Source organism: Rissa tridactyla, chromosome 9 (genome assembly GCF_028500815.1).
Source record: "Rissa tridactyla isolate bRisTri1 chromosome 9, bRisTri1.patW.cur.20221130, whole genome shotgun sequence".
NCBI lineage: Eukaryota > Metazoa > Chordata > Aves > Charadriiformes > Laridae > Rissa > Rissa tridactyla.
Window position 1 is genome coordinate 22,297,213 of NC_071474.1, and position 18,588 is coordinate 22,315,800.

Below are 18,588 nucleotides of genomic sequence, written 5' to 3' on the forward strand. Positions count from 1 at the left end.
CTCTGCTTCACACCCACAGATGGTTTAAGTATTTGTGGCATCGCTTGAGCTACCAAACCCAGCTCCGCTCTCCCTACACTACTAGCGTCAGCCAGAAGCCTTACCAGATGCCTGTTTTTCTCCTGCAACCCTAGCATGCTGGCCTTCCTGCACCAGGCAGCTTTCAGCCAGAACGTACGTGGGTATGTTTTCCTTTCCACCCTGGCAGCATCCCCAGGGTTGGGCATCTCCCAGGCTGGGCCAGACAGTGACCTCAAAGTTCCTCCCAGCATACTCACAGGGGTCCCGTGCAATGAAGTGTGCGCCCAAGGCAGGGTGGATATTGGTGGGGTTTGGCGTGGCCATCAGCTTGCTCTTGGCCATCTTTGTGTTGGCTTTAGCAAACTCTAACCGCAAGGTCTGTGGGTTCTCTGGGTCGAAGCGGATGCCCTGTCATAGAAGAAAGTACAGGAGCCTCTCAGAGGTGAGGTTTCCAGTCTAAGCACAGGCTGTTCTGTTCACAGAGCAAAGCCCAACCGGGGAACCAAGGCCATCATGCTGTGGTCACATGGCCCAGGTTTTTTGTCACCTCACTGCAACACTCAAGCTCCCACATGCTTGTATTTCTATGTTTAACTGGCCTAGGACCACTGCTTCCAACGTGAGGGAGACAGCTTTGCTCCTTATGTGCGGTTCACCAACCAGCACAGCAGTGATGGCTACCAACACTGGTCAGGAAAAATATCTGGGATAACCCCGTCTATACTGGAGCTCCTGTCTGTGGTGGTGCTACACCTACTGCCAGCCTGGGCAGAGACACTAGCACTCGCCCCAGTGCCCAGGGCATGGTCTGCAGCAGGGCGGAACCGGATCAGCGTGTCTTGCTGCCTAGATCCCACTCATTTTTGCAGGACCACACGGGATGGAGATCGTTTTGGGCTGTGCCTGCCATGTTGACCACCTTCATGTCTTTTTCTTGAGCTGCAGCAGTTTGGAAGCGCTGCGAACGTGCTAAAGAGCCTGCACCAGACCGCTTTGGCCCTGCCTCATGTCCTCCCACGGAAACAGAAGTGTGGGAAGGGTGGTTCCCTTCCTCTCTGAAGGAAGTACCTTCTACCCCCACACCTTCCAGGAGAAGGACCTACTCTGCTGAAGTGCCACGCACTTTTCATCAGGGCATTTGGTAAAGTGAGCCTTTAATGAGGCCACTAGCACCAAGCAAGACCTACAGCCACATGATCGACCACATTGGCAGTGAGCCTGCTTCGCTACACACGCACCCTGGCGAGCTCAACCTAGAGCCTTGAAAAGCTGATGCTAAACGCAAGTTGAGCTCCACATGCCTCATTAAAGCTTTACAGCGTGTCAACTGGCTATCGCCCTATGCTTCTATATGCCCAGGGACCACTCATGCCCCCGATACCCCTCTTCTCATCTGTTTGCTAAGGGTCGGTTCCCCAGAGAAGCCCTGCCTGCTCCAGGTTCTCCAAGCCACGGTCCAGTCCAGCAGCCAGGCTAGGATGAGCCCCCAGCTCAGCACTCAGAGCAGACAGCAGGAGGAAGAGCTCCTTGAAGAGCAGTTCTGGCCACACCTCAACACACATAAGTAAAGAACAAGGGAGAGTCCTCTCGGTTCCTAACTCTTCCTCTATACAGGGGGGAGCACGTAATAGATAAGAAACAGGATTCACAGCCTGCGTCCTGTTGCCAGATGCCAACTGCTGGGTAAGGAGGTGCATGCCAGCTCCAGAAAAGGAGTAGCTGTTTTTTCCCCACACCCTCCGAGGTCCTGGAGCAGTCTTCCAGCAGTCAGAAACTATGTCTTTTTGCATCTGTTTTCTCAGACCGATGTCAGTCTTAAAAAGCTCTCCTGCTTCCCTGGTGGGATGCTGCAGGACCATTTAGCTTACTCAAGGGCATGGCTGAGACACCCTGACCCTTCCTATGCTACGGACAAGACCAGCATCACTCTAGCCCCCAACTCCAAGCCAAGCTGTGGCAGGGGGTAGGGCCCCCAGCCCTGCCGGTACATCGGGTACTCACATTCAAGGCGTTCTTCGCTGCTTCAGCACCAGCCCGGCTGTCAAAGGTCACAAAACCAACTGGCTAAAAGAAATAATGCCGATTTCAGTTTGGAAGCCTCCTCCAGCTCCTCAGACTGCCCCGCGACCCTCTCTGCCCCAGACAGTTTACTGCAAACAGAAGAGACCACCTAAAGCTGCAGAGGGCCTTCAAGCAGAGCTTGAAGTCATCATCATCCCAAGATTCCTACTCCATGTCTGCTCCCACCACACCAAAGAGCTTTGGTATTCCTACATGTTGGGGGCATTGCTCACCCGGGTAGCCCCCAGTAAGGGTACCCCCTTGCCCACAAGGGGAACCGCTGCCTTAATTAGGATGGGTCTGGGGAAGGTTTCTAGCAGCACAGGGTTTGAGGCTGAAGCACCGCGTGGTCTGGGCAGCAATAGAAGATATGAAGGCATTTGGCACATGTGGAGAGCTTGGGGCCACCAGGATGGTGGGTGTGAGCAGAACCCAGCTGCACCCATGGTGCCAAATACAGACAATGCTTTACGCAGTGAAATGGTGTCTGTCCCCCCTCCCCTTCCCTCCCGGCATGCCTGCTTTTCCAGAAAAAGCCAAAAATACCCAAAGCACTGGAACAGGAGGTACCTGCTTTGAAGTGAGCTTGATCAGTGACCCTTCATAACCCTGGAGAAGGGAAGAAAGAAGGGAAGAAAGCAAGTCAGCAGCAGGTTCCTGAAGGAGCTGAGCTACAACCAAGACGTGACATGACAGCTCCAAGAGTTACTGCAGCACCGAACCCTTCACAAGGCAGGGTTTGCAGCAGTAGGTACATTAACATGGCTCCTCTTTCCCACCAAAAGAGAAGACTGAGATTACTCCAAGGGCAGAACAGGCATCTCAGCTAGCCCTTTGGGAAGGAATCCCATTTTCTAGCTCTTCATCAAGCTACTAAGATGAGCACCCTGCCTGGCTAGTGCCTGGAGAGCATAGAGCACCCTGTGCTGGAAGAGGGGGAAGCGGAGTTCTCTTGTTTGCCCAAGGACAGCCCATGTCGTGATCTAGTGAAGGATGGACAGTTAGGAGACCAGGATACATCCTTGAGGAAGGGCTGGTCCAGCTGGACTGCAGGCCTGACCTAGCAGCCTTCATCAAGCTTGGAGACAGCCCGATTTCCACAGGCTCCGGGAGTTACCCAGCTGAGAGCGAGCCATGGGATACCATTCTGGTTCCATACCAGGTTCCCCAAGCTTCCACAGAAGGCCTACCTTCCCACTTCATCCCTGCTCCCCTCCGACACAGATCTTTGCTGCAAGGTTAGCCACAAGACAGCCTCTTTCCCACCAAAGACCAAGTCTGAAGACCTTCTTACCTTGAATGGTCGGAAGAGTAGGTAGAGCTCTCTGGGCTTGATATCCACAGGAAGGCCACTGACAAACAGCGTCCGTACCTAGGAGAGAGGTCAACGAGCTCTACTGAAAGGAGATGCTAGGTACCAAAGCAGGAGCACAGAGCACAGTTCAGAAGCTAGGTGCAATAAGAGTGGGGCATCTCGCACCAAAGGTGGCCTTGCAGGCACTAACCCTTCCCTACAGGAGAGGAGCATCGTCCAGGATAACATACACCCGCTCCTTTCCTCCCTGCCACAAACGATTTAGACCTTTACAAAAACCCAGTCTCCAGCAGAATAGTCTGGGTTGATGAGGGCACAGACACCAGCCCACCTTGGTGACTAAAGCTTTGAAGGCCTGCTAGAAGACCGTACACTGCCAAAAGCACTAATGCAGAATTTGACACATATCAAAGGTCCAGAAGAGACCAGTACAAACCCCAGCTGTCTCTCTAGCTATTTCTAGAGATCATACACTAGATCTCCTTTCCTTAGCCTACCCTGGCACTTCAGCCATTGATTCAAAAACATCCCTCAATTTTGAAAAATGCCTCACTGAGGAAAGCACTCATCTTTTGACTTCTGCAAGAGCCCCAGAACATCACTGGGAGGACGATTTTTTGGGTCCGTCCCAGCTCCTGCACCAAACATGCATCAGACCCTTCAGGAGCTGCTCCCAAACCAGCTCTTACAGCGTTTGTTCTATTGTGCCCAGCCAAGAGCCAGCTGGGCTGCACCAGGTCTGTGTAGGCTGCTGCTCTTTCCAAGCTGTAGAAGTCCCGTAGCAAGTCCAAATGCACTCAGCGCGTATAAGCAAAAACCAGAGCACCAGAGGAAGATTTCAATAGATAGTCTGTTGAAATTATCTATAACAGTTCACATAAATAGCCAGGGAGAAGAAACGGTGCTGAAGGCTCATGGCCTGGGACAACTCTGCTCAACAGCCAGACCATCACAGCCACCTTCTCCCTGCTCTGGGAGACGTTGGCCAGCAGCCTGTTTCCATAGGAAGCTGCGTGATGAAGCTGCCAAGAGTTCTTGTAAATCAGCCCAGAGCTGGAAAGGGAAGTTATGCACAACAGAGGTCACCAAGACACTAGTCATCATTACCAAGGACCAGGAGACCAGGAGCACCGCTCAGCCAGCACTGACAGGCAGGTGAGGGAAGACAGAAGACTATGGGAATGAGATGGAGCTCTGTGTTCCTCACTTTTCATTGCACGGGGATACCACCCACCAAACCAATCCCAAACAAGCCACGAGAAGGTCACGGCACAGCAGTGATGCCCAAATGCTCAGAATAGCACCAAACAGACTTTTGAGCCGCAAAACACGCAGCAGGACCAGGAGCCCTAAGCCAGAGCCCACCTTCTGGCCTGCTTCCAGCCTGGAGAGACCCCGTTATGTTTGCAGGGCAGCAGCACTCTGCTCCCACGTTTTAGCTTTTGCTCAGCCCTTTCTGCTTCCCCAGACAAAGTGGGTTCTACCTCTCTAAACCTCTTTTGCCACCAAAGTGAGCGGCGCGTGCTTGCCCTGCTCCTGGACTGGAGGCTGCAGATGCAGGAGCATGCAGCAGAGCCTCTGCACCCTGCACCTCTCAGAGATTCAGCCCTCCAGGCAGGGAAGTTTCTCCTGTTTACAGGTGAAAACACACACCTTCTTGAGCTCCCGTGCCCAAGGCAGTCCTGCCAGGGCAGAGAGGCACCCTTCACATCAATGCGGGGGCAGCCGAAGCCCTCCAGGATGGGCAGTGATCATGGAAGTCTTGGAGACCTCTGCCCCTCTTGCTCTCCCTGCATGCTGAGACTAAGGGCTGCCACCCCACAGCGAACTGCCACCACTCCCTGTTAGTGTGCAGAGCCCTTCTCCAGCCCAGCATGTCCCCAGACCACTGCAGAATGCAACCACTGAGTGTCCCTCCCTCCAACGCTGGCATCGCTCCCATCCCTTCCCCCGACCCCTCAGTATGGATGGCCTTACCACATGCCCTCGGCTTTCGCTTTGCCCTGTCCAGGGAAGTGGGATGCTATCTGGAGCACTCCAGAAACGCTTTCCATGCCTACAGTCTCCCCACCCAGCTCAGCCCCTATTTGATGCTTCGATGCACCACTCCAGGGCCACCTCATGCCCAAACGCAGCGGCCAATGGCACTGCTAGCTGACTCGGAGACTTGGGCACTTGCCCTTCAGCGTGAGCTACACGGAGCGCTGACAGCGCATTCCCAGAAGACACACAGCCATCTCTTGCAGGGGAGGACCATGCGGAGCGTGGTGGCACACATGTGCCTCAGCCATGTGAAAGCACCGTCCCTTTTCAATATTTCAAGATCTGAGTGTGCTCAGACCCCAGAATGGATGTTTCTTCCAAGCAGATAGAAATCTGCATCCCTGTTGGGTCTCTAAATGGTCCCGTGATGCGTTGCTTGGTAAGTCCTTACGACAGGCATGACAGAATGGAAGACGCGTGGTTGCTCGGGGAAGGGGAATTCAGCCACTCCGAGCCATTACAACAGCCTCAGCAGAGTAACACGGGTGCCTAGGAAAGCTCTTTGTCAGAGGCAGCGAGCTGCTAATGCCAGCCCCATGAGCTGCCGCCGAGGACAGGAGCGAGAGACCTTCTCTCATGGGCCAAAAATCTTCCCTTAGCCTCCAGGTCTGTCACCATATGCGGCATTGGAAAGGGGATCGCAGCCAACCCACAGCACCCGCCAAGGACTGGCATGATCCCAAAGAAAGCCTGGGCAATCCCAAATGCCGCCAGCTAACATCTTCAAACAAGGGTGGGTTTGGCAGTGTTGGGTTGATGGTCGGACTAGATGATCTTAAAGGTCCCTTCCAACCTACACGATTCCACGATTCTAAGGTTTCCCTAAGGGTCCCAAGACAGACCAAGGAAGGTCCCTGCTCAGAAGAGCTTGTTAGAAGCGATGAGACCAAGCGGTTGATTTCCTGAGATCTCCGCAATTCAGCACATCCATAAGCGATGTGGAAAAGGGTAAGTGAAACCAAGTTATTCAGGGAAGGGAGGGTGATGCTGGCGAGAGACCCTGGGTGATACAGTCGAGGGACAGAGTGAGGTAAGCCAGAGGGAGATCGCTTCCGAGATAAGGTGTAAACACGGTATGAGCAGCAATCCGAAAGCAAGGGAGGTGTGGGGTTACCCCACGGGGGAAAGGCAGGAAGCAACTTGCCAGCCTGAGCATCTTGTGCACTGTGGGCAGCCCTCGTCCAGCCTCCTCCCCCTGCTCCCAGAAAGAGGGAACTGTGGATGAGGGCAACAGGGTCTGGACAAGCATCTTCCAGTGGATTAACCAAACTGGGACTCTCCGGTCACCCCCGTGCAGCCCAAATCCTGCAGGCTTTGAGAGGACCACCTAGGGCTGATGAATCCGGGCTTCCAGCCCTTGCACTCAATATGCCACGACAGGGTAGGGCTTAAATACGTTTGCCCTGCTTCAGCTCCCTGCCACCAAACACCAGATCCCTGTAGATATTCAGTCTCCCCACAGAGCGGCTGGAAAAGCCACAGGACAAAAAAAAAAAAAGTGTGTATATATATATACATACACACTCCATCCAGGGCTAGATCAGGAACTGCCTGGGCCAAGCTGCATGTTCAGCAGGAGCTTGGAGAAGACAGAGCTGAAGCAGATCTCCAAGAATACCTTGTTCTCATGCTTGCTCTTGGACGCTGCTGCCAGCCCCTGATGAGATGCTGGGCGAGTGCAACCCCATCTCACCAAGGACGACCGATCTTAATTAAACACACAGGCGGGGAGAGACGTGGGGCAGCTGGGCAGGGAGCAGCCCTCACCCAGGACAGCCCAGCGGGGTCACGCTGCTGGAGGCCCTGCGGAAAACGCTTTCCCTTCCCCATCCCTGCCCCCTCTGGGGATGTCCCCAGTCCAAACACCCGGCAGAGATGGCGGGGAGCCATGGAAAACAGGATTTGTGCCAGGAGGGACAAGACCATCTAGGCCATCTCTTGGAGAGGGAGGATCCCAGCATAGCTTCCCACGCAGGAGGGAGGGAGGGACAAGGACAAACCCAGTTAGTGCTCAAGCCCGGGGAGGCTCTAAAGCCATCCTTGCACTGCTGCGTCTCCCTGAAGAGACACAGGGCACAGGCACAGCCAGGTACTCAGCACCGAGGCTTTAAAGAAGCCAAGCAGCAACACCTGCCTCTTCCTGCCACAGCCCCAGCACTGCCAGGAGGTCAGCAAGGGTCTTACAACCTCCACATCTCCTGACCACGTCTGCTTTTAACTAAGAGCTCCTGAAAGGGAGTCCCAAGCGGGGCCAGACACCGCCCCGCAGCCCAGCAAGGGTCATGACAGAAGTGTTAGATGCAAAGGCACAAGTACCCATCGCCAGCAAGGCTGCTCCGGTAGGTCTCTGGTGCTGGGCTTTTCTTAAGAGACTGCTCGGAACCCTCCCAGAAGAGCTGTGTCACCCACAGCCCTGCTTCTGCACAGCTCTGGCCGCTCCGGCCACCCAGCATTGGCCAGGTCCTGGGGCCACACTCCCAGCACCTGGAGCACTCGAGCCCTTCCCACCAGTGGTTAGGAGATAGCCAAGGACACCTACCGCAGGAACATGCTCTAGTGCCTCATCCACACTGTGTCACTGGACATCGCCTCTCCCGAGGAAGCCACCCCCAGCTACATGCCATTTTTTCCTGGAGACAAGCTGTCTCCCACCCGTTCACACCAATACGCCCACCGAGCCTTTTTCCTACACCACCAGCAGGATGCCACATCCTGCTGAGGACAGGGACAAGCCACATCCCAAAGGTGTCCCTGCTCCAGGCAGCCAGGCTCCAGCTCTTCCCATGAGAGAACATCCCACGGGGGCGTCCCTCAGACACCTGGGGCCACCGGCAGAGCCACAGGGGGGATGCAGAGCCCCAGCTCTGGCCACCGCGATGCAGCCGGGGCCACTTGACGCGAGGCCGCTGGAATGCATGGAGGCTGCGGGCTGCCCGAGAGCCAGGACTTATAAGGCATGGCAGCGAAAGGCGGGGAGGCGAGCTCGCAAAGCAGCTTTTTCCTCCCCGCAGCCCTCAGGAGCCCGGCCGTGGGGCTTAGAAATGGGACAGGACCCTCATCTCACCGCCCCATGCGGGACCTGGGGCCACAGGGTTCCTGTCGCCCCGCTGGGCAGACCCAGCCCTGGGCAGTTTTGCTCCTCAGCACATCAAACTCCCAAGAAGCACACGGGAGGGGAAAACCGGAGGAGAGAGGTGGCCGGTCTGTGCCAGGGACAGGAAAGCAGGGCAGCCTCAGCACCGGGCAGCGTGCCTCCCAAGGGGAAGGCCTTGCTAACAGGCTCCTGCGCCACTCTGTGCCTCAGTTTCCCCCGACACCAGGGTGAGAGGCTGCAAGAACCAGCTGCCTGCTTGCAGCTCCGGCAGGGCTCCGATGTCCCCAGGCATGGCAGCACCAAGCCCTGGCGCAGGATGGGACCAGGAGCCGCCCCAGCCAGGAAGCCCTGAGCAGCCCTAGGGCATCCCCCCACAGCAGGGAGATGTTCCCCCATCCCCAGAGAGGAAAGAGGGCCTGGAGCCTCCCCCAGCACTTGAAGCAAGGAGAGCTTCGGGCATTTCCCTCCGAAATCAGCCTCTCGCACAAAAGGCGCCCAAGGACCAACATCCTGCTCACCCTGGGGGGAGGAAGGCGGGCTGACCACAAGCAAGCCCAAGAGCACAAGCGTTTTGTCCCCAAGGCTGGGGGTGTTTCACATGCAACACCGCTGTGCCAGCCCCTCCCCGGCACCACTCTCCCCCCACTCCGTGTCGGGCAGGGGGATGTCAGCGGGGCTCAGCGCCCTGCGGTTGGGGCAGGAAGGCACTGGGGTGAGGCACCAGCCCCTGCCCAAGGCAGCAGGAAGCACATGGGCACTGATAACTCCAGGCACAGCGGGGCAGCATCCAAGAATAGTCCAGCGGAGGAAGCGCTGCTGGTGGGGCTTTGCCACAGAGACTCCCCCGGCTCAGTCCCATCCCCTGCGTCTCCACAGGATCTCATGGAAAGGATGGCACCCAGGGAGGCACAGGCCACAGCAGGGGTTCCAGGCTGTTGAAACACTCGGGGACGCCAGCCCCGCAACTCCCAAGAGATTATCGTCCCAAGGGGACAGATCCCCAGCTCAAAGAGATGCTGGTTGAGCATCCTCGGGATGCCACCACAGCCTTCCACCTTGCCAGGAGGTCTGCTGAGCCAGAGAAGACACACACAAGTACCGCAGGCAACCTGCTGAAAGATGCTCACACCCATGGCTGCACTACCCAGCCCACGGCACTAACCCCCTGGCTCCAGGGACCCAGCAGCACATCTGCCACCCTCTGACGTTCGGGGACCTACAGACACCTCTCGCCATCGGCTGAAGCCGTGGTCCTCACCCACGAGGACGGCTGACACCAGGGAAACCTGCTGCAGACCAGCTCCTCCTGCCCACAGTCAGGCACTTGTTCTCCCAGCAGGAGACATGGAGGTCTGTTATGGTTTCAGGAGCCCACAACAATTTGTTGTCATTTAGACAATTATTCATCACCTGATGAGCCCTCCCCACACAGGAAGGGGAATCAGGAAAAAAAAAAAAAGAAACCCGAAGGTTGAAATATAAACAGATTTAATAGAATAAAACTAGATAATTAACATTAATTACACTAAAGAACCAATATTGACACCAATACCAATATAAAATAGACAAGGATTGTACTCAGCCCATTCCCAGCAGAAGCCGTGCAATCCCTGCAGGGTCAGCCAACATGGGACACTGGAAGGGGAGGAAGGGAAGGGCTCAGGGCTCCGGCACCAGGGCAAGGAGTGCTCAGGATGGCAGCCAGCAAGGGAGAGAGGGAGAGAGCGCTCCTCAGCAAACCTTCTAATTTCTATGGAATGTGACGTTCATGGGATGAAATAATCCTGCTGGCAGCTTGGGTCAAGTGCCCGGGTCTCGCTCCTCCTCATCCCCACACCTGGCAAGGCTCAGAAACACCGAGACCTTGAATCCCACATAGCCTAGCCGGCCGTAAAGTAAATATTTTCATGAATTCAGGCACCAGAGTCTTTCTAAAAGTGCAGTTTTCCCAAGCATTAGAAGATAAATTAGTCCTGTGTCGCTCAAAGCGGGACAAGATGAGACAAGCTCTGCTCAGGGCAGAAGCTGGCAGGAAGACATCGGTTTGGATGCAGGACCCTCCTGAGGTATTTTCTCACCTCGGATCCTTAAGCAAGTACATCTGCCTGCTTCGCCCTGACACAAGACGATTCCTGGGCACTCTCTAGGCCTCTGCCCCCTCTGCCCACGGAGCCAGGACACAGCCACAAGAGCACATGAATCTCTCCTCAAACCAACCTTCTCCGGGGCAGCGCACCGCTGGGCACGCCACAGCCCCACAGAGCATGCCTGGCATCTCCACGGCCCAACACCAAGCACGTCTTCCACAAAACCCAGGTGGTGACGAGCTGCAAGGTTGCAGCAGCTCTCTGTCGTCGAGAGTGGTTATTGGAGCGTCACCCCAACCACAGGGAGACCTCCGGGGACACCAGTAGGGTGTCAAGCACCCACAGGACTGAACCACCATTGCGTCAGTCTGGCTCTTGGCAAAACAGGGCCGCCAGGCAGCGGGGAGGGGCTGCACCACCCAAAAATGGATCAGAAAAGCCAACCCTAGCCTGCGTCATGCCCTCATCTCTCTGTGCACCACAGGGCGCTCTCCCCACAGGACCCCAAGCAGACACCCAGCCCATAGAGGACAAGGCAGAGGTAAGCCCTAAACCCACCAGCCCAGCGGGGCAGGGCAGGGCACGTAGCAAGCACGGAGAGGGCACGCAGTCCTGCTAGAAACAGGTCATGGCCCAGCCAGCTCCCCACTGCATCCTACCGTGGCCAAGGAGACCCCAGGACGTGAAGCTTCCTTCCTCCTCCAGTACCTCCCAGAGGAGCTGGGTGCTCTCTACAAGTCCATAGCTCGCTCCGCACATCAAGCCACTGCTAGAGGTGACCCAGGGGAGCCACTCAGACAGACAGACACTGGCCTCCTGCCCTTGAAAGCAGATGGGGGAGACACGTATCCCCAGGCCAACAGCTTCTGACACACAGCCACACACCAAGGACCTGACCCCACGCTAATGCAAGAACCCACCACCACGTCCTCAGCAGCGCAGGAGGGAATGCACCATCCCAAAGTAGGAGGTGCAACATTTCCATAGCCTCTTCTGGGCTACACAGCAGGGCTGGAGATCCTCCACATGGGTAAGACTGCCCTACTGGGTCCTTGGGTTTCCAGCAACCACAGCCTGTAGCCAGGTAAGCTTGGGCTCAGTGACCAAGGAGATCCAGCAAGGGTGTGCAAGGCCAGCACATGCGGTCCCACGTGACTGTCACCTAGAGAAAGCCACTCCAGCAGCCACTGGGCACATCAAGGCAAGGCTGTAGGCCTCATATCTCAGGATCTCATATCTGTGTTCAGCTACATTTGGCCACTTGGGCTTGAAACTGTTCCTTCCCATAGGGCACACAAGAGAGGTCAACATCTTGTCCCTGTTCACAGAGCCAGGCGTAGGAGATGATCTTCACTAGACAGATGGACAAAGCAACCCTCAGCACCACCCCTGTTCCCATCTCCAAGTAGGACCCAGTGGAGAGCCCTGGGGCCAAGGAAAGCCTCACCACCCCAGACACCCCAAGCAGAGCCCAGACCTCACGTAAACCTCTAGCTCCACACTCGCCTGTCATCGAGCCATCATCCAAAGCATCGAAACACAACACCCCTCTCCAGTGGGGCTGAACCAAGGGGGGACAGCAGGTCCTGGAACACGCAGCCTCTCAACCATGCCATGACCCTGTGGTGCAACGGTCAAAGCGTCCTTGCCAAGCCTGCAGCACACACTTCTGCCATGCCAAGGGCAGGGTCACCCAGCATGCGTCTCCTCGTGGCGCCGGTACCACTGCCCACCCCAGGGTCCCTCCTCGCCAGACATGCAGGGGTGGCTCAGGATCACAGCTACCCTGGTGCACCTCAGGGTGGCCCAGGTTCAACAGCTCCGGTGCTGGGGCTGCGTCCCACTGTCCTGTCCCCTCACCAGGTCCCACTGCCCAGCACTCGGCGTCAGGAGGAATTCAGTTTCAGCCATCCCGCATGGTCTTTTAACCTGCAAATGAATTCCTTCCACTTATAGCCTCTGCCACGTGAGCCATCGGCACGTAACAGTGGCTGCTGCTGCAGAAGGCACTTTCCTGCTCCAGGGGTGGCCTAGGATGTACAGGCATCCCTGGGAACACGCTTTTGACACCACTCACCTCCAGACCCGTGAAGGCTTCTGGGTCGCAGCTAGTGCCTGGTACTCCTTGAGAGCAGGTGCTGAGCATTGCAGGTGAGGTGATGACCCCCTCACTCCCACACTCATGCCCTGGTGAGGCTTCAAGCCAAAGCCTTTACTTGAGGCACCTGGAGGGCCAGGACAGGCAGAAGCATTGCTCTGTGATCCAAGCAGCTCAATCTTCACAGAATCACAGAATGTGTTGGGTTGGAAGGGACCTCCAAAGGCCATCGAGTCCAACCCCCCTGCAGTGAGCAGGGACATCTTCAACTAGATCAGGTTGCTCAGAGCCTCATCAAGCCTGGCCTTGAATGTCTCCAGGGATGGGGCCTCCACCACCTCTTTGGGCAACCTAGGCCAGTTGGCAGGTTGGCAAGGCCAAGAGCAGCAATCCCAAAGGATCTTTTGGCTCCAAAAGCCTTCCGTACCAGTTCCAGCAAGAGTCATACTTGACTTCACACAGTGCCAGTTCCTCTAGCAAAGGCATGAAGAAGGACAGCAAAGCCTGAACCACTCTTAGCTACCTTCCAGACATCTCCAAGGGCATCCTTCCTTCTTTTCCCATCCTGATGAGGGGAAAGCAGAGTCCCTTGCTAGTGAGGGAGCCTTTGGGTTTGGCCCTTTGTAACTTCCGCAGGCACCACCAGAAACCCCTTCATTGGGAGGCCAGGTAGGGAAAGCTCTGCTCAGCAACCCCGCAGGTCAGCCAAGGAGGAAGACTCATTTCTGAAGCTGAGCCTTGTTAACTGGACCAGCTATGTGGTCAGGTAGCAGGAGGAAGAACAGTTAACCCATCGCGGAGGCTAGGTGGGATATTGAATGCTCAAAGCAACTTGGATTCATGTCTAAGAAACTCAGATTTGAAAGATTAAGGAAGGAGAAGGAAGTGCCTTTACAAGGCATTTGCAGTCACCAGGACACAAGGAGATTCCCACATCCCTCCCCAGTAAGAGCAACTCACGGACAGAGCAAGAGGAAGTCTGGGAACACACCAGTTCCCAGAACCTCTGCGTACATGGTGACTTCAGGCTATTTGCTCAGCCAACAATCTGTCACTAACAGAAAGCTGCATCTAATGCCGAGGGGACTTTTAGGATGCATGAAAATGGCTTCAAAGCTCCAGCCTGGTTCAGCCAGACCAAGTACAAGAAGATTAGCAAGTGGTGACCAAAACTACCTCACCCTCAAGTTCTTTGTAGCAAAGAGCAGCATCAGAGTCATTTGACTTCAGAAATTATGTTAACCTTATTTGTTTCAAGTCAGAGAGCTAGAATCCATGCATGCAAGAGGTATCTAGGCCCACTCAAGCAGAGATTACAGAAATCAAGAGATGCCTGGCACCAGTCCACGAAGCGCTACAGACATCCAGCACATAACGCAGGCTGCTCACCAACAGCATTCCCAGCTGGTTCTGGCTCAGAAAGGCCAGGGATGAAGAACCCACTACCTGGGAAGGTATCATGGAGCTGAGAGCCTTTTGCCCCCTCCCCCCAGGAGGGCATTCTCTAATCAATGGCTACCACCACAGCCTTGCCACGGACCTACGGGAAAGATGATCCTCTCCCAGCAGAGCACAGCCAGGTGGCTTCTCCTGGTCCCCATCTGGGCTCTGCCCACCCAGTGCAACCTCAGGTTCGATACCTTCCACGCTCAGCAGCCCACAATGTCCGAGCGCTACCACAAGAGCGGCAGCCACCACCCTCAGAGCTGCCAGCAGGCCCTTGAGGCCAACCACCCTGTCATGCAGAGGGAAGGTGCCCACGAGGACACCTGGGATAACCCTGGGCTTCATCTGGATGGCCAGTTCCAGGTTTCCCCAGGGACCGACAACTTCCCAGTGACCTCCTCGGAGAGCAAGGATGAACTTCCAGAGTAGGAGCAATGCCTCCGCGTTGCACACCCACGATGGCAGGGCGAACGCACGGCGTCCTCCTTGCCATACGGCCACCAACAACCACAGGCGGTGTCCGTGCAGAGTGAGGAAGCTCCTGTGGCAGCCGGAGAGGAGCTCTGCCTGCCACAGGGGCCTGCGGCACCCCAGCAGCTGCCCCCCGGCAGCGTCGCCACATACGGTGTCACGCAGATTGGCAGCTGCCTGGAAAACTAAACAGGAGATAGCAGCAAGCGGGGAGGGACGGAGTTTGGGGAGGTGTCTGGTGAGGAACAGCAGGGACTGACATCAGGCCCTGTTTGTTTAACATTCCCGCTAACGACCTCGAGAGGCATTCCTGTCCTCCGCATGTCACCGGGCAGGAAGGGGCTGCGAGATCCAGGGGCTTGCCGATAAGATAAAGGGAAAGGCTGAATTTGGGAGCTTCGCCCCCGCTGTCTCTGGGGCACACAGCCCCCTCCTGCAAACGCCGGGGGAGGCGGCAGCGAAGGAGGCTCACGGTGGTGGGGGGCGGGGGCAGACACACGACACAGAGGAGTGTCCACAGCGCCAGGATCTGGCGCCGTGACCCACGCGGTGTGGGAAGATATCCCAGCACACCCTCCCACGCGCGTTGGGAACGAAGGATTCAGCTTCGCACTAAACGTATTTATCACTCTGTGCCGACGGGAGCTTTGGGGAAGAATCTGGGTGGGATGCGGGATTAAGCTCCTCAGACCATGCCGGCACCCTGGACACAACGTCACTCCCTGCGCCACCATTAGCTGCTTCTGCAGCGAGGAACAGCTCCTGGTCAGCCAGGAGGACGCAGAGGAAAAGCAAGCGTTCTGAGGGCTCCTGCAGGCTCGGAGCGGCCACCACGGAGCCAACCTGCAGCTCATCATTATTTGTGATGGATCCAGGTGCAGAGAGGGCTTCCCAACAGCAACCCCACTAGGGAAGGGGACATCCCCCCACCAGTCCTGGCCCACCACCTCCCAAGCATCCTCAAGCCGCCTCCGGGGTGGTTGGTCCTTCGCTGCACCCCTGGGTGCAGGGTGACAAATGCACCCAGCAAGGCTGCAGACCATCCAGCACGGTGGACTGGACCGTCCCCCTCCCCGCACACCCCCGGAGGTGGCACGATGGAGAGCAGGGGCTGCTGTGTTCAACCCCAGCCCCGTTCCCCAGGGATGCAATCTTTAACTCAGTTCTCCGGCCACCAAGCACCACTCCAGGGAGGACCGGCTTTCCCAAAGGGCTAGGATTTCCAGACTCCCAAAAATGCAGTATCTTCCAGCACCCACTTTGCCAAACCACCACCTGGCAGTGGGGAACAGGCCGGCTCTGCCCCAGCACCAAGAGCTCGCCCGGCCACCACCCACGAGGAGCCAGCCCAGCCGGAGCAATGCCACTGGGATGAGCCAAGCAGCATCGACTTCGGGAGCTTTGCAGGCCAGTGAGTAATTGGATCAAGGAGCCGCATTGAGTCTTCTGCGCATGCGTGCGCAGCCCGCAAAACCCCCTGGTACCAAGCCTCCCCGCACCGGGGAAGCGGCACGGGGCCCCAGGTGCTCTGTCTCCCCACCCACCCATGCCAGTGCCACCCAGCGAGGCTGCGACGTGTAAATAGGAGCATCACAGACGTGTCCCATTGCGTCACCCAAGCCCCGCTCTGCGCAGGGGAGAGAAACACTACGGCCGCTGCCTGCCAATCCATTCCACCCCATTACCCGGCCGGGTCCCCATGCTGGGCTTGAAGACCAGCGGGGACGATAGCCCCAAGACAGCTGGTGTGCGGGGACCGGCCAGCCCCGGTGGGTGGCGGAGAAGCCAGGCGCCATGTTGCGGCGGCGCGAGCGCACGGCGCGCTGGAGGAGAGTGAGGGGAGGGGGCAGAGCACCTCCTCGGTCCCCAGGGCCGGGCACGGAGGACTGCAGCAAAACGCTACCGAGGCCGGGTGTTTTCCGGCACCATCTCCAAGATGGAGGGTGGCTGGTGACCCACTGCGCCAACGCCCGCTCGAGGGGCGTGATGAGAGAAGCGCCGCACTAGCAGCGATGCTAGTGCCCAGCCAGTGGCTCCGAGGGCAAACACGCAGGGCTGCGTGCTCGGCTTCGGCATATGGCTACAGACAAGCGACCCCTGCAAGCCCTCCCAGCAACATCCAGGGTCTGTCTCGCCATGGCAAGGGGACGGCTGGCAGGGCGGCTCGCAGCCCTCCAGCCCAACCAGGCTGCTGGCGCACGGGGAGCAGGACAAGGTCTCCACCACCGTGGCCCAAGCGTGTCCCTAGCAGCCCACACGGGCAGAGCAGGGGCTTGGGGACAGGACACCATGCCCACGGGCACCGGCTAGGCTGGAGGGAGCGGGGACCTGCCCGTCCCGAGCCCCGATCCAGCCCCCGCCCCCTCCCCGGGGCGACCCGCGGGGCTCCGGTCCCGACAGCGGCTACCGGCGCCCTCCCCGGGCTGCTCCAGCCCCGGCGCCTCCGTGCTCCGGCTCCCCAGCCCGGGCCGGACCCGCCATCCCGTCTCCAGCCCCTCGACGAGCCGGGGGTCCAGCCCCGACGCCGTGTCCTCGGTGCCCCCACCGCGGCGCCGTGATCCCCGGCGCCGCATCCCCCGTTCCCCGACGACGTCGTGCTCCATTCCCGGTTCCCCGACGTCGCACCCCCCATTCCCCGACGACGCCGTACTCCATCCCCGGTCCCCCGCCGCCGTCGTGCCCCATCCCCGGTCCCCCGACGCCCCATCCCCGGTCCCTCGACGCCCCATCCCCGGTCCCTCGACGCCCCATCCCCGGTCCCTCGACGCCGTCGCGACCCAACCCCCGTCCCCCGACGCCTCATCCCCGCTCCTCCGACGCCATCGTGCCCCATTCCCGGTCCCCTGCCGCCCCATCCCTAGTACCCCAGCTCCCCGCCGCGCCCCAGCTCCGGTCCCCCGCCGCCCCGGCCCCCCAGCCACGCCGTGCCCCGTCCCCGGTTCCCCGTCCCGGTGGCCCCCACCTCCTCCTCGACGTTGCCGCCGCCGTTGGTGTGCTCGGTGTCCTTGTTGAGGTTGCTCATGGTGAGGTGGATGGGGGGGTGGGGAGGTGGTGCCGGCTGCTCCGGGGCTCCGCGGGGCCGGGCCGGGGGTGCCGGTGCGGTGCCGGTGCGCGGGGGCGGTGCGGGGCGGTGCGGGGTGGCGTTGCCCTCCTGGTTCACATGCGGCGTCCCGGGACGACGGCGCCGCTGTTATGGGGCCGGGCCGGGGGGAGCGGGGCCGGGGGGAGCGGGGCCGAGCGGAGCGCAACGAGCCGCAGCTGCGGGGCCGACGCGCCCCAGCCCCCGCCGCCGCCGCCGCTCCCGGTGCCGCCGCCGCGCACCGAGCAGCGGGGCCGGGACCCGCCCGCCCCCGCCCCGCCCGCCCGGAGCCGCCCCCGGGCCGCCCGCCGCCAATCCCGGCCCGGCCCGCCCCCCCCCCCCCCCGCCCCCGAGGGCGTGCGGGGCTTTTTTTTAATTATTTTTTGTTGTTGGGCTTGAGTTATTTTAATTATTTTATACGCAAACACACACACACACCCCAAGCCACCACCACCTCCTTTCGACGAAAAACTTTCTCAACTTTGATGAACTTTCGGGCTTCGACTTTCTTAAAGGGCCCGCCGGCTCCTCCGCCCGCCGCGGGGCCCGGCTGCTCCCGCCCGGGCATCCCCGGGGTCGGGGAGGGGGTCCGCGGCTGAACCCCGCGGGGGTCCCGGGACTGCAGCCCCACAGCCCTGGGACGACGACTCCAGAACCCTCGCGGTGAAAGCCCCGAGCCCCAGGAATGGCAGGACATGTGTCCCGTAACCCCGGGACAGTGGCCCTGCATCCCCCAGGGCAGTGGCCTTATGAGCCTGGGACAGTGGCCCCACATCCCCCACGACTGCAGTCCCACATCCCCCAGGACAGTGGCCCTATAAGCCCGGGACAGTGGCCCCACATCCCCCAGGACAATGGCCCCATAAGCCTGTG

General features: G+C 58.6%; 1 protein-coding gene across 3 annotated transcripts in view; it reads right to left on the bottom strand.

Annotated features, from left to right (window-relative positions):
- Positions 1-17,914, bottom strand: part of RBPMS2 (RNA binding protein, mRNA processing factor 2) — a 31,606-nt gene extending 13,692 nt beyond the window's left edge. The window contains exons 1-5 of one of the 3 annotated variants that reach the window (XR_008468492.1): positions 17,599-17,914; positions 3,377-3,454; positions 2,653-2,691; positions 2,023-2,085; positions 279-429 (exon numbers count right to left, since the gene is read on the bottom strand). Coding sequence is in view for 2 of the 3 variants with exons in the window: in XM_054214799.1 (XP_054070774.1) it covers positions 279-429; positions 2,023-2,085; positions 2,653-2,691; positions 3,377-3,454; positions 17,599-17,658 (391 nt within the window). In the remaining variant the exon portion in view is untranslated. The remainder of the gene's footprint in view (positions 1-278; positions 430-2,022; positions 2,086-2,652; positions 2,692-3,376; positions 3,455-17,598) is intronic. The other 2 variants (XM_054214799.1, XM_054214798.1) reach the window with 2 other exon arrangements.
- Between the last annotated feature and the right edge of the window lie 674 nt (positions 17,915-18,588).